Source organism: Hyperolius riggenbachi, chromosome 5, assembly GCF_040937935.1.
Source record: "Hyperolius riggenbachi isolate aHypRig1 chromosome 5, aHypRig1.pri, whole genome shotgun sequence".
Lineage (NCBI taxonomy): Eukaryota > Metazoa > Chordata > Amphibia > Anura > Hyperoliidae > Hyperolius > Hyperolius riggenbachi.
This window is the reverse complement of record NC_090650.1, coordinates 30,395,108-30,410,425: the sequence shown is the minus strand read 5'-3', so window position 1 is coordinate 30,410,425 and position 15,318 is coordinate 30,395,108. Positions and strand designations below refer to the sequence as shown.

The window sequence follows — 15,318 nt, the reverse complement described above, 5'->3', positions numbered from 1 at the left end:
GTGTGTGTGTGTGTGTGTGTGTGTGTGTGTGTGTGTGTGTGTGTGTGTGTGTGTGTGTGTGTGTGTGTTTGTTGAGATTGTATGCATGCCTGTACAGTCTGTGTATGTCTGTAGAGTGTGTGTGTGTCTGTGTAGTGTATGCATGCCTGTACAGTGTGTGTGTGTGTCTGTAGAGTATATGCATGCCTGTACAGTGTGTGTGTGTGTGTGTGTGTGTGTGTGTGTGTGTGTGTGTGTGTGTGTGTGTGTGTGTGTAGAGTGTGTGTGTAGTGTGTATGCCTGTAGAGTGTGTGTGTAGTGTGAATGTCTGCAGACTGCATGCCTGTACAGTGTGTGTGAGTGATGATCAGGCAGCAGGGAGAGGAGGGAGAGGAGGGTGGAGGGAGAACATCAGGGTTGATCTCTCTTGACGTGAGGGAGAGGCGAGGGAGGCACTTCCTGCTTCCTCTCTGACACCAGAGAGCTGGTAGTTGGGCCTGAGCTCCGCTGGAAGCAGCCTGGGGGTGCAGGGAGAGTGGATGGCTCTGGTCAGGCTGCGTTAGGCAGGCTGGCAGCCTCAGAACGGCTCTCAGATGATCTGCTCGGTGACTGCTGGGGACAGGCTGAGTCTCTCCTCCACCAGGAGAGATGTGGAGAAGCCCCTGCCAGAGGGGGATACTGCACAGGTACCAGAGGAAGGGACAGCCACCTGCCCCTGTCACATGGGACTCCTGTGCCCACATCTGGCTCATGTCTGCATGTGTACCGGTCATGCGTGTCCATCTGCTACATAACTGCATGCGTACAAGTTGTATATATCCCTCTGCATGTGTACGAATCATATGTGTCCACCTACTACATATCTGCAAGTATGCCTGTCATATGTGTCCCTCTGATGTGTATGTATGAGTCATATATATTCCTCTACTACAGTGGTCCTCAAACTAAGGCCCGCGGGCCGAATGTGGCCCCCTGAGGCTTTTTTACCGGCCCCCCACACACAAATTGTATTATTTATAGATGCGGTCAGCTACATCTTTAAATATTGGTAGCCTGCTTGTAGAACAGCAGTGCTGGCACCACCCATCCACATGGAAGTCAGAAAGCAGTAATTTGCTGGTTTCCAATCAAATTCCACATCAGGTGACACTGCTGTCCACTGCAGGTTGTCACCTGGGTATGCTTCACTGTCTGGCCCGCAAAAACTTCTACATCATTTTATGTATACTCCGGCCCCCCAGCAGTCTGAAGTACGTTGATCCGGCCCTCGACCCAAAACGTTTGGGGACCCCTGCTCTACTACATATCTGCATGTAGAAGAATCATATATACCTTCCTACTACATATCTGCATGTATACCTGTCATATATGTCCCTTTTAGGTGTTTGTATGAATCATATATGTTCCGCTACAACATGTCTGTATGTAGAAGAATCATATATACCTTCCTACTACATATCTGCATGTATACCTGTCATATATGTCCCTTTTAGGTGTTTGTATGAATCATATATGTTCCGCTACAACATGTCTGCATGTAGAAGAATCATATAGGTACCTTCCTACTACATATCTGCATGTATACCTGTCATATATGTCCCTTTTAGGTGTTTGTATGAATCATACATGTTCCGCTACAACATATCTGCATGTAGAAGAATCATATATGCCCACCTACTACATATCTGCATGTATACCTGTCATATACTGTATGTACCTTTTATGTGCGTGTATGAGTCATATATGGTCCTCTACAACATATCTGCATGTAGAAGAATCATATATGCCCACCTACTACATATCTGCATGTATACCTGTCATATATGTCCCTTTTATGTGTGTGTATGAGTCATATATGTTCCTCTACTACATATCTGCATGTAGAAGAATAATATATACATACCTACTACATATCTGCATGTATACCTGTCATATATGTCCCTTTTATGTGTTTGTATGAGTCATATATGTTCCTCTACAACATATCTGCATGTAGAAGAATTATATATGCCTACCTACTACATATCTGCATGTATACAAGTCATATATGTCCCCCCACTACATGTCTGCATGTGTATGAATCATATAAATCTACCAACTACATGTCTGAACGTACATGTTATATATGTCCACTAACTGCATACAGTATCTACATCTATATGAGTTATATATGTCTCCACACTGCATAACTGCATGTGTATAAGTCATATACAGGGGTTGGACAAAATAATGGAAACACCGAACATTTTGGCATCATAATCTTTGAACATGTTTTAAGCAATCAAAACTTGACATATGTTAAATTTTTTTTGTTAATTATTTTTGGTATTTGATATGTTTAATTAAAATAATTGTTTTTACAGATATTTAAACCAAAGTTGGTTATAATTTATAAAAATGGCAGATCTCTCAGGGCTCGTTTCCACTATCGCGAATCTGCATGCGTCCAACGCATGCAGATTCGCACATGTAATGCAAGTGGATGGGCCTGTTTCCACTGTAGCGTTGTTGAGGTGCGTTTTTTTCAGCGGTAAAAAAACGCACAAAAGAGCCAACGAATTCGCCTGCGAGTGGAATGCATGCGAATCGCCGCTAATGTATTTAATAGTAAAAACGCATGCGTTTGTTACATGCGTTTTTACCCGCGATTTCGCGTGCGATTTCGCACCTTTTTAAATTTTATTTTGCCCTGGCAGTGTCATGGTTAATTTCGCATGGCACCCTGCCATGCGAAATCGCACGCGAAATCGCGGGTAAAAACGCATGCGGAAACGCATCCGCATGCGTTTTTACAAGCGTCGGAATGCAGGCGAAATCGCGTCGCAACAGTGGAAACAAGCCCTCAGACTTTCAAAGAGGCCAAATTGTTGGTGCTCGTATGGCAGGCGCTACTGTAACAGAAACTGCCTGAATGCTTGGCATTTCAAGAGGTACTGTCTCAAAAGTAATGATGCCTTTGAAAGAGAAGGAAAAACGTCCTCAGCAAAGCACAGTTGTGGCCGAAAGTCAAAGTTGTCTGAGAGGGACTGTCGGACTCTAAATCGAATTGTTACAAAGGCTTGCAAGACCACGGCTCCTAAAATCACTGCAGAGCTGAATGAACACCTACAGAACCCAGTTTCCACAAAAACTGTTCGTCGGGAGCTGCACAAATCTGGATTCCACAGAAGAACTGCAATTAGAAAACCTCTGCTCTCAAAGACAAATGTTTCAAAGCGTTTAGAGTGGTGTAGAAACCACCAGAATTAGTCCCTCGAGCAGTGGAAAAATGTTATTTTCTCTGACGAATCTATGATGTATTTCCGGCCGAGTGTTCGTTTGGAGACAGCCGAAAGAAGCCTTTCATCCAGACTGCCTTCTCCCAACTGTATAACATGGCGGGGGTTCTGTGATGATCTGGGGTGCTATTTCTTGGAAATCCGCCGGGCCAATGATTTCCCTTCATGGAAGAATTAACAGCCAAGACTATTAAGGAATTTTGGGCGAAGTCCAAACTGTTCAACTGTTTCTGGAGGGGAATGCCATCTTTCAAGATGATAATACCCCAATCCTTACAGCTAGAATTGTTAAAGAATGGCACAAGGGACATTCTAATGAAGTTGAGCATCTCATCTGGCCACCACAATCCCCAGACCAACATTATTGAGCATTTATAGTCATTTTTAGAGATTCAAGTAAGAAGTCGATTTCCACCGCCATCGTCTCTAAAAAGAACTGGAGGGTGTTTTAACTGAAGAATGGGCTAAAATTCCTTTGGAAACAATTCACAATTTGTATGAATCAATACCTCGGAGAATTGAGGCTGTAATTGCCGCAAAAGGTGGACCTACACCATATTAAAATATATTTTGTTGATTTTCAAGGTGTTTCCATTTTTTTGTCCCACCCCATGTTCCTCTAGTACATGTCTGCATGTGCATGAGTCTTGTATATCCCTCTTTTACATATTTGCATGCATAGAAATCACTGACTAGTATCTGTACAGAGTATATATAGCTGTCCTGTATATAGTGTGTGGCATCAGTCATATTGTTGTATAAAGAGATTGTGTACTGTTATTGTGTCACATGACATCATATCCTGTCTCTCTCTCTTTCTCTCTCTGAGGTACCGGTGACGTTTGACGATGTGGCAGCGTATTTCTCTGAAGATGAATGGAAGGACTTGGAAGAATGTCAGAAGGAATTATATAAAGATATGATGAAAGAGAATTATGAAGCTCTGATATCTCTGGGTAATAATATGAAATGTAACTAATCATATGACAGTTCTCTTACTGCTTGAAGAACATTGCTCTGTCCTATCTCCCACTCGACATGTACATATTCTATATATTCTGCATGTGACCCCACTACTGACCTCTCTAGAGACATGCAGAACATTGCTCTGTCCCATCTGCCTCCCGTCATGTTCATATTGTATATATTCAGCATATGATCCCATTGCTGACCTCCTGAGAGATCTGTAGAATATTTATTTGTCCCATCTACCTCCTCACCTATATTGGCCGCAATTCTGGTAGTTATGTGCTGTAATTCTGAAAGTTTTTTACGCATGCGTCGGTAAAAAGGGTGACAAAAATGCAGTAAGGCCTGGTTCACATTAGCGTTTTTTTGCGGAATGTAACCGGAACGGATACTGTACAAACGGAACGGATGTGAAAGGATCCAATGTTAACCTATGGATCCATCCACATACGTCTGTTGGTGCGGATACGTTCCGGTCCCCGGATCTAAAAATTGCTGCAGGCCCTAATTTTCCGTATCGTTCTGCCCAGCGGAACGGGTCCGGACAAAAAATGCTGCAGCATTGGGGGAATTGGGAAACGGAACGTTTCTTCACACTAGTGAAGAAATGGACCGTTCCACGGGGGATGGGGGGATGTGGGGACGTGAACCTGAGCGGCGGGAGGGTGAGGAAGTGTGCAGCAGCTGGGCGGGTGGGTGAGGGAGGGTAAAATACATACCTAATGCTCTGTAGCAGCCGGCGGTAGAGGCTTCCGTCTTCTTCCACGTCATGTGACTACATGACGCGTCATGTAACTAGTCACATGACACGTTGTGTAGTCCCAGCGGAAGAAGAGGAAGCCTAGACCGCCAGCTGCTACAGAACATTAGGTATGTATTTGCGGCGAAACTTGAGTGAAAACTGATCCGATCAATCATTGATCAGTTCCGTTTTCACTTCCATTCTGCAGTGTGCACAGAGCCATCCGGATCCGATGAAGCGGAGACCGGATCCGCTTACCGGATCCGTTTGGCTCAAAAACGCAATGTAAACCGAGCCTAAAAGTACAGTATTTCAGCGGTAATCATGCAGTGAATAATAATAGAAGTCTTTAATTTTCTCCCATGAGTTAAGATTGTCTTTGGAAGGTGTTTTTTTTGGGGGGAGGGGGTGTAGATGTATTTGATTATGTAGCAACTTATAAAAAGTTCATTTATAGACATCCCCTATAAGCGGTGCATTGTGGGTAAATGTATTATCGCAAATTCCTTCTGGTTTATGAAGGCAAACCACACTAAGCATTGCTTTTTAGTAGGAGGGCTTTTCGGTCTATTTTAGTCCCCTATACTTTCCTTGTGGTTTTGGGTCACAGCAAGCTGCTTGGTTACTGTGTTGGCCCGTTAAAAAAAAAAAAATCTGTTAGATATTTGGAGTTTTATTTCTACTATTCTTTTCTATTACACAGCCTGAATAGGAACTCCACTAAACTACAAATAGGAACTCTACTAATAACTGCAAAATGCATACAAATTGACTTTGCCGCCAGGTACAGGCAGGTCTTAAACCGATCGGTGAGTTATTTACTCCCTATTTTCCATGAGAATTCTGATTTTTCAGTAAATAATTTTCAGTAAAATAACGCAAAATACGGCACATTTTATGACCTGATTTACCACATTTGGTAATTTATGCCTAAAATCTATCAGAATTGCAAACTGCATATACCAAATGCGGTAAATTACTGTGTATGCGGTAAAACAGATGCTAACACCTCCAGAATTGAGGCCAATGTATATTCTGCAGATTATCCAATTGCTAACCTCCTTAGATATCTGCTGATCATTTCTCTAATCCATCTCTGTCCTTACAAATACATACTGTATATATTTGCATATGATCCCACTACTGACCTCTCTAGAGAGCTTCAGAACATTGCTCTGTCCAATCTTGCTCCTGACAGATTCATATTGTATATTCTTTACATTACCCCATTGCTAACCTCCTTAGAAATCTGCAGAACACTGCTTTAACACATCTCTCTTCTTACGAATACATATTGTATATATTCTACTACTGACTTCCTTAGAGATCTGCAGAACACTGCTCTGTCCCATCTCTCCTCTGACATATGCGTAATGTATATTCTATTCTCAGTAAGGCTGGGTTCCCACTACAGCGGAAAAGGAACATTCGCGCTGACGTCATCAGGACGGTACTACGCAGGTGCAAAACTACTGCGCAGTACAGTCCTGATGACGTCAGCGCGACAACGTGAACCGCACGCTCAAGCGCAGAAGAAGCCGACCTGGAAGCTGACCTGGCGAGGTCGGCATCTGCAGCGGAGGAGATCGGGAGCCACCGGAGCTGCGGCGAGGGCACAGGACGGCTGCCAGGGGCTGGAGGAAGCCCCAGGTAAGTGGATTTTTGTTTTTTATTCTCCTTGGACGTATCCTTCAAAGTGAACCTGAGATGATGCCAAAGGAAAAATGTATACAAACCTGGTGCCTCCTCCAGCAGGATACTCCAGCGAAAAAAGTAAGCAGTTAAAATCAGACAGGTTTTGGACTAGTCCATCTCCTCATGAGGAATCCTCAGGGTTTTCTTTGTTTTAAAAAGCATTTTGTGGATGGCAGCTTAATTGCCAAAATAGTAAGATGATACCAGCCAGCCTTCCTACTTGCTTGCACACTATTTTGTCTGTTAGACTTAGCAACTGCCGTTCAGGAAATGCTTTTGAAAACAAAGGAAACCCTACGTATTCCCCACGAGGCAATGGACTAGCCCAAAAACTGTTAGTTCTGTCAGATTTTAACTGCTTACTTTTTTCACTGGAGTGCTCCTTTAAATAGAACCCATGACCAAGAATTGAACTTCATCCCAATCAGTAGCTGATACCCCCTTTCCCATGAGAAATCTATTCTTTTTCACAAACGGATCATCAGAGGGCTCTCTGTATGGCTGATATTGTGGTGAAACCCCTCCCATAGTGTGATGTCAGGATCATGGTTCTGACATCACACTGTGGGGGCTGGTGCACACCGAGCGGCTTTTTGGGCGTTTTCAGATCCGCTTGCGGCTGCGGATCTGCTTGGTCAATGTATCTCAATGGGGTGGTGCACACCAGAGCGGCAGGCGTTTTGCAGAAACGAAAAATGCCTGGGTGAGGCATTTTTTGGATTTCGGATGCGTTTCTGCCTCAATGTTAAGTATAGGAAAAACGCAAACCGCTCTGAAAAACGGCACTTCAGAGCGGTTTTGCAGGCGTTTTTGTTACAGAAGCTGTTCAGTAACAGCTTTACTGTAACAATATATGAAATCTACTATACTGAAAACCGCAGCAGCAATCCGCAAAACGCTAGCAAAACGCCTCATAAAAATAAAAAAAAGCGTTTAAAAATCTGCTAGCATTTTGCGGATCTGCTAGCGGGTTTTGGTGTGCACCAGCCCTGGGAGCCTTGTTGCATTGTGGGAAATAACAGCTGTTTCCAACTGCCAAAAAAGCAAGCAGCATCTCCTTCCAGTGACATCACCTGCCAGCAGTAAAAATGTCACCATGTGATAAATATCAGCATATAAATCAGGGAGAGAAAAGATTTTACAATGGGCAAACATTGACTAAATAATTTATACATAATCATTGTAAAAATGAAGCACTTTATTATTACATTATTTTCACTGGAGTTCCTCTTTAACCACTTGAGGACCACAGTGGTAAACCCCCCCTAAAGACCAGGCACATTTTTACTAAAATGGCCACTGCAGCTTTAAGGCCAAGCTGCAGGGCCGCACAACACAGCACACGAGGGATTTCCCCCCCCCCCTTTTCCCCCCACCAACAGAGCTCTCTGTTGGAGGGGTCTGATCGCCCCCAAGTTATTTTTATTTTTTTTTAATAAATACTGTATTTATGTTTGTTTGTTTTTTACTATTTTTTACTATTTTTTTTATTTGTTTATCTTTTAATCCCCTCCCTCCCCCCCCCCCCCCCCCCCCCCAGGCAGCCAGACCTGGCGATCGGCTGTCATAGGCTTCTGCCTATGAGAGCCTATCGCTCTCTTGTCCCCCAGGGGGACAGCCGTGTCACACGGCTGTCCCCAGCACAGAGCTGCTGCTGATCACAGCGCTGTACTAACTGTAAAGACAGCGGTTTTGCCGCTCGGAGACTGAAGGCGGGGTGGAGCTCCGCCCCCCCAGCAGGAGATGCGCGTGCAGCATGTGCACGATCCCCTGCAAAATGCAGCCCCAGGACTTGACGCCGATCGGCGTTAGGCAGTCCTCGGGCTGCCGCCGTGGCCACGCCCATCGGCGTTAGGCGGTCCCAGGGGGTTAAGTCATGATCAACCAGGAGCAGTACGGAACTAAACGGAACTTAACCACTTCGCCATATCTGGACGGGTATAGGCACTGCTGCTGCAGCCGTGTGGTGCGCGCCCGCGCGTGCTCCCGCTGCCTCCCGCTATAATTCCCATTCACCGATCTAAGTCCCCGGCAGAAATACCGACGCTTTCTCATCAGAGAGCGCGGTATTTCTGCCCGTACAGAGTCTCCCCAGCCTCTTTATACTTCCTGGATGCGCGATCGTTCGCATCCAGGAATTTTTTGAATGTGGCCATCTTGTGGCCAAATAGTAAACTGCACCCACATACCTTTATTAAATAAAAAAAATACATTATATTACATCTAAAATTAGCTATTTACCTCACAAACTAAAATTACCCAAATACATTTTTGTATTAAAAAAAAAAAATTACAATTAAAAAAAAAAAACTACATAAATAGTTACCTAAGGGTCTGAACTTTTTAAATATACATGTCAAGAGAGTATCTTATTACATTTTTTAAAATTATAAGCTTGTAAATAGTGATGGACGCAAATTGAAAAAATGCAACTTTATTTCTAAATAAAATATCAGTGCCACAAATTGTGATAGGGACGTAATTTAAACGGTGTAATAAGTGGGACAAATGGGCACATAAAATACATGGGTTTAAATTACTGTAGCATGTATTAATTTTAAACTGTAATGGCCAAAAACTGAGAAATAATGAATTTTTTTCCATATCTATCTTAATTTTCCTGTCAAGATGGATTTAAAAAAAATAATTCTTAGCAAAATGTACTACCCAAAGAAAGCCTAATTAGTGGCGGAAAAAACGAGATATAGATCAATTAATTTTGATAAGTAGCGATAAAGTTATTAGCGAATGAATGGGAGGTGAACATTGCTCGGATGCATAAGATTTTCGAAGCTGTAGGCTGAAGTGGTTAAAATGCCTCTTACTAAAAAAGCTATGCTAAATATAAATTTGCCTTCTTAAAACAGAAAGTATTTGTAATTATTCAGCTTTCTGTGAGCAAGAAGGAGCTCCCAGATTGCATCACTTCCGCCCAGTGACTGAATATGCAAACTATTCCTTTATACCCTGAAAATACACCTCCAGATCTGCTGGCTTACAGTGTCCCTTTTACTTATTCATTTTACTGAGCCATACTAACCCAGCTTGCATACAGCAGCTGTTTTAGGCTACAGTTGGTCCTCAACAGCGCAAGTCATGGAATAATATGGCTTTAGGGGAAGGGCTTGGGAAACAGTCTTACAGAGTACTTAGTTAAAGGGTAGCTAAAGTGACACTAAAGTGCCCGGTGTAACTTACCTGGAGCTTCTTCCAGCCCCCTGTAGTCCTTCATGCCCCTCGCACAGCATTCCATAGTTACATAGTTTTTTGGGCTCAAAGAAGACATACGTCCATCGAGTTCAACCAGAAAATAGAGTACAACACCAGCCTGCTCCCTCACATATCCCTGTTGATCCAGAGGAAGGCGAAAAACCCTTACAAGGCATGGTCCAGTTAGCCCCAAAAGGGAAAAAAATCCTTCCCGACTCCAGATAACAATAAGATAAAATCCCTGGATCAACATCACTGGGCATTACCTAACAATTATAGCCATGGATGTCTTTCAACGCAAGGAAAGCATCTAAGCCCCCTTTAAATGCAGATATAGAATTTGCCATAACTACTTCCTGTGGCAATGCATTCCACATCTTAATCACTCTTACTGTAAAGAACCCTTTCCTAAATAAATGTCTAAACGTTTTTCCTCCTTGCGCAGATCATGTTCTCTAGTCCTTTGTCCTATGGACAAAAAGCTCATCCGCCAAGCTATTATATTGCCCTCTGATGATACATGTTAATTAGATCCCCTTTAAGGTGTCTTTTCTCCAGACTAAATAAACCTAGTTTATCTAACCTTTGTTTGTAAGCGAGACCTTCCATCCCTCGTATGAATTTTGTTGCTCGTCTCTGCACCTGCTCTAAAACTGCAATATCTTTCCTGTAATGTGGTGCCCAGCACTGAATTCCATATTCCAGATGTGGCCTTACTAGAGAGTTAAACAGGGGAAATATTATGCATCTCAAGTTTTTATTTCCCTCTTAATGCATCCCAAAATTTTATTAGCTTTATCTGCAGCAGCTTGGCATTGAGTATGATTATTTAACTTGTTGTCGATGAGTACTCCTAAGTCCTTCTCCAAGTTTGATGCCCCCGCTTTTCTCCGTTCAGCCGCTGTACCCCTCCGAGAGCTGGCAGTCTGAGCCAGTCATGGCAACATTACTGACACTAATGCCAGCAGTCCACTGCGGATTGCGTGATTAGGTCGACCCAAGGTACATGGGTAGTGCAGCATTGCTATGGTAACGCGCATTTTGATACTTTGCAGGTTGCGCAATTAGCGCAACACAATATTCATGGGTAATGCGTGCATTGCTATGGTAATGCCCATTAAGATACTTGCTTGACATGTGTTACACTTGTACCACTGATTGCATTAATTGCACAAGGCGCAGTATGCTGGCGTTGGTACCGGTGATATTGGAAGTATTACTACTGTATGTGCTTTAGTTCCCATATGAGACTGTAGAGTGGGATGATTGAGAACTCTTTGTCTAATTGTGATCATTGTCTCTTCTCTGTCTTATAGAGGACGGGCCAGAGAGTGAGAAGGTAAAACCCAACTCAAAGTACCATGAGAAGCTGCAACATGTTGACACCTCAGTGCTTCCAGTATTGGATCCCTCTTCATCTTGTGCAGGAATGTCAGACTATGGAAACAGTCAGTCTGCCTCCAGCCATCCCAAAGGGAACAAGTCCGAGGAAAACATGGAACATTCCACTCCGTACATTGACAATTTTAGCCCCAGCAGCACCACACAGATGGACTCTACCAAGGACAACGGGGAGAAAGGCTACCAGTGCACTGAGTGTGGCAAGCATTTTCGAAAGAGGGACAGTCTAAAACGGCACCAGCAGACTCATACAGGAGAGCGGCCTTATAACTGTATAGAGTGTGGCAAGAGTTTTATTCAAAAACAGCACCTGGTCACCCATCTCAGGACCCACACAGGGGAACGACCTTACAAATGTGAGGAGTGTGGCAAAAGCTTGAGCACCAATGAACGTCTAAAGATCCACCAGAGGATTCACACCGGGGAACGTCCTTACAAGTGTGAAGACTGTGGCAAGAGCTTCCGAGCTCACCGAGTGCTAAAGGTTCACCAGCAGACTCATACCGGTGAGCGCATCCACAAGTGCGAAGAGTGTGGCAAGCGTTTCCGGCACAAACAGACACTTCTGGCTCACCAGAGAAGCCACACAGGGGAGACCAGCTACAGCTGCAGTGAATGCGAGGAGAGTTTCCGGACCTTCAAACACTTAAAGTTCCACCAAAAGCTGCACCGTGGGGAGAAGCCACATGAGTGCGAGGACTGTGGCAAAGCATTCCGTAAACGCGAACACCTGAGACGTCATCAGCAGATACACACTGGTGAGCGTCCCTTCTCCTGTGAGGAATGCGGCAAGGGCTTTATTCAGAAACATCACCTTCTTCGACACCAGAAGACCCATTCTGGTGAACAACCGTACACTGTGGTCATCGTAGAGGAATTCCCATATTCCAACCCCACCAATGGCAATTGCTGTGGCAGCCCCCATATCTGCAGCGAGTGTGGCAAGAGCTTTACCACATACGAGCACCTGAAACGCCACAACCGGCTTCACACTGGCCAGCAGCCCAATAAGTGTGAAGACTGTGGCAGGACTTTCAAGTCTCAAAAGCTCTTAAAGGCCCATAAGAAGGCCCAAGATGAGGCAACACGTCAGTGTCCAGAGGAGGATAGTGAGAACAGTCAGAGTCAACGTCCGGCACCAGTGGAGAAGCCATTTGAGTGTGGAGAGTGTGGAAAAATGTTCCGCTTCCTCAAGCACTTGAAGTTCCACCTTCACACTCACAACGGGGAGCGTCCCTTCAAGTGTGAGTCCTGCCAGAAGACCTTCCGTAAACGCGACTGCCTGAAGAGGCACCAACAGATCCACACAGGGGAACGACCTTTTACCTGTGCTGACTGTGGCAAGGGCTTCATCCAGAAGCAGCACTTGGTGAGGCACCACAGGACTCATACTGGAGAACGACCTTACATCTGCAGTGTGTGCGGCAAGACATTCAGCACCTGTGAGCATCTGAAGATTCACGGCCGCACCCACACTGGGGAAAAGCCCTACAAGTGCAATGACTGTGGACAAAGCTTCCGTAAGAGGGAGTACCTCAAGTGCCACCACCAGACCCACACCGGGGAACGTCCATTCACCTGCTCCGAGTGTGGTAAAAGCTTTATCCAGAAGCATCACCTCATTGCACATCTCCGCACCCACACAGGCGAGAGACCTTACCAATGCAATGAGTGCGGCAAGACCTTTCGGCACAAACAGAATCTGACCACACACCAAAAGATCCATGGCATTGGCTTGTAAGGCTTTTGTGAACGGTTACTCTTAAGTTTAGTACTGTCCCAGTATTACCCATGTGGCCACTGCAAACCTGTTTTTATATGACTCAATGCTGCAGACCAGAGGTACTAAGCCAGGGCCTTCAGAAGGCCAAACCTGGCAGGCCTTATGACCACAGTAAAGAGAGTTAACTTTTATTTTCATGTCCATTCACGACCCAGTCTGGTGAGGATGCTCCTGAGAATTCAGAGTCTGGAAAAGCGTGTTTGTGTACAAAGTGATGATTTCTGCTTCTGGCATAAGTAATGCAAGTGGCAACATAATGTAGTTGATGGGCCTCCAGAAATACTGAAAAGTATTAGTGGTCTGATTCCATTGCACCTTGCACCTTTTATCTGTTATGGAGGGAAATATGTAGGCTAACACTGTTGACCCTTGAATGTGCCGCCTCCTTGGTTGTCCTGATGACCGCAAGGCTTCAGTCACTGACTCAGAACAAGTCTTTTCCTGGATACTTGTTCTGAGTCAGTGGTCCATATGCAATTCACTTTTTCTCTTGATAGTGTAATGGTTGGATAGTGGCTGGATAGTGTAATGGTTAAGGTCTCCGCCTCTGACACAGGAGACCTGGGTTTGAATCTCGGCTCTTCTTGTTCAGTAAGCCATCACTTATTTAGTGAGGAGACCTTGGGCAAGACTCCCTATAGAGCGTGCCCTAGTGGCTGCAGGTCTGGCGCTTTTGAGTCCGACAGGAGAAAAGCGCGGTATAAATGTTCTGCGTCCTGTCTTGAGTTTTCTCCTAGGTGATATTTTCACAGCTTGTCATAAAATGCCTTTTAAACCACCAGCAAGCAAGAGAATGCTCAGAATAATTTTGATAGAACCTTTTCACCAACTTTTTGGTACTTTTTCAATTGTAAAATGCTTAAAGGGACTCCGAGCAGTAAATAAATACAAAATCAGAACTTACCTGGGGCTTTCTCCACCCCATTGTAGGTCGGGAGGTCCCTCAGCGTCCCTCTGGCTCCTCTCCCAGGGCCTGGCCAGAAATTGCTCCCGGCGGCTCCCTGCGACACTGGGCCCGAGTGTCGGGCATGCGCAGTACTGTCACGCTGGCCACCGTGATGACGCGAGGCGGCCGGCGTGATGACGACTGACGTCATCTTTCAGGAAGAAGGAGCCCGACACTCGGGCCCAGTGTCGCCGGGAGCCATTTCTGGCCAGGCCCTGGGAGGGGAGCCAGAGGGACGCCGAGGGACCTCCCAACCTACGATAGGGTGGAGAAAGCTCCAGGTAAGTTCTGATTTTGTATTTATTTACTGCTCGGAGTCCCTTTAAAAGTTATGTTACAGAGAATATAAAAGTTATCTCCCAGGAGATAACTCAGGAGAAAAAGTTAATTGCATATGGGCCAGTGATTCATATAGGTCCTTATTCAATTAACTTTTTCTCCTGAGTTTTCTCATTTTAGATGCAGTAATTATTCATCTTCTCTTTACAATAACTTTTCAGTACTTCGTAATTGTAAAAGTAACAAAAAGTAGGTGAATAAGTATTATCAAAATTCTTTTGAGTATTTTCTTGCTTGCTGGTTGTTTAAAATAGGGGTGATCTGAAATGCTGATTTCTGATTCCGAATGATTTCCGCTTTCCGAAAAGTGTCTTTCTGAAAATCGGAATTTCTTACAGATTTCCACAGAAAGTTATTATTGTCAATAAAGTTAGTACATTTAAAAAAAAATGTAAAAAGAAATTGTGGAACCCGCTATTTTTTGCAGGTGCACGCTATTATACAGAATCTGCATTTCCGATCAGTAACCGCAGTGAACTTCTGTATTCCCTGATTGGACTAATACTTCGGAGTCTTCTGATTGGCCTAAAAATTATGCAGTAATCTGATATTTGTGGTACAATTCTGATTCTCTGATTGGCCCAGTACTTCCGAGTCCTGTGATCGGCCTAATATTTCCCAGTCTCGGTAATGCTGTGCAACAATAAATAATAATAAAATAATAATAATGCAGTGTTTTCACAGAATTCCGATTTTCGCCGCAGAAAGCCGATTTCTGAATCAGAATTCTGCAGAATTCGGAAGCTCATCCCTAGTTTAAAGGCATTTTATTAGGGACTAGGTGACCTAAGCCCGTTTAAAAACAGTCTCTAGGTCTGTCACCGCTGCAGCATTACAGTGCGTGGTCACATGCCCGCCACGCACGTACACACGTCCGTCCGCCTGGCCTGCATCCTGTCCAACGGCTGTCAGTGCAAGACGTGAAGAAGCGCAAAAGCACTGACACAGGGACATGGGATGCAGGGACACAGGGAGA

The 15,318-nt window shown here is 44.4% G+C and overlaps 1 protein-coding gene across 3 annotated transcripts in view; it reads left to right on the top strand.

The window, feature by feature from the left end:
- The window catches only part of LOC137518074 (zinc finger protein 665-like), a 46,869-nt gene extending 32,948 nt beyond the window's left edge, over positions 1 to 13,921 (top strand). For 2 of the 3 annotated variants that reach the window (XM_068235335.1, XM_068235334.1), the window contains exons 2-3: positions 4,087 to 4,213; positions 11,190 to 13,921. In XM_068235335.1, the coding sequence (XP_068091436.1) occupies positions 4,177 to 4,213; positions 11,190 to 13,015 (1,863 nt within the window). In that variant the 5' untranslated portion in view covers positions 4,087 to 4,176 and the 3' untranslated portion in view covers positions 13,016 to 13,921. Of the gene's footprint in view, positions 1 to 457; positions 666 to 4,086; positions 4,214 to 11,189 lie in introns of those variants that run through there. The other variant, XM_068235333.1, reaches the window with a different exon arrangement.
- Positions 13,922 to 15,318: the final 1,397 nt, after the last annotated feature.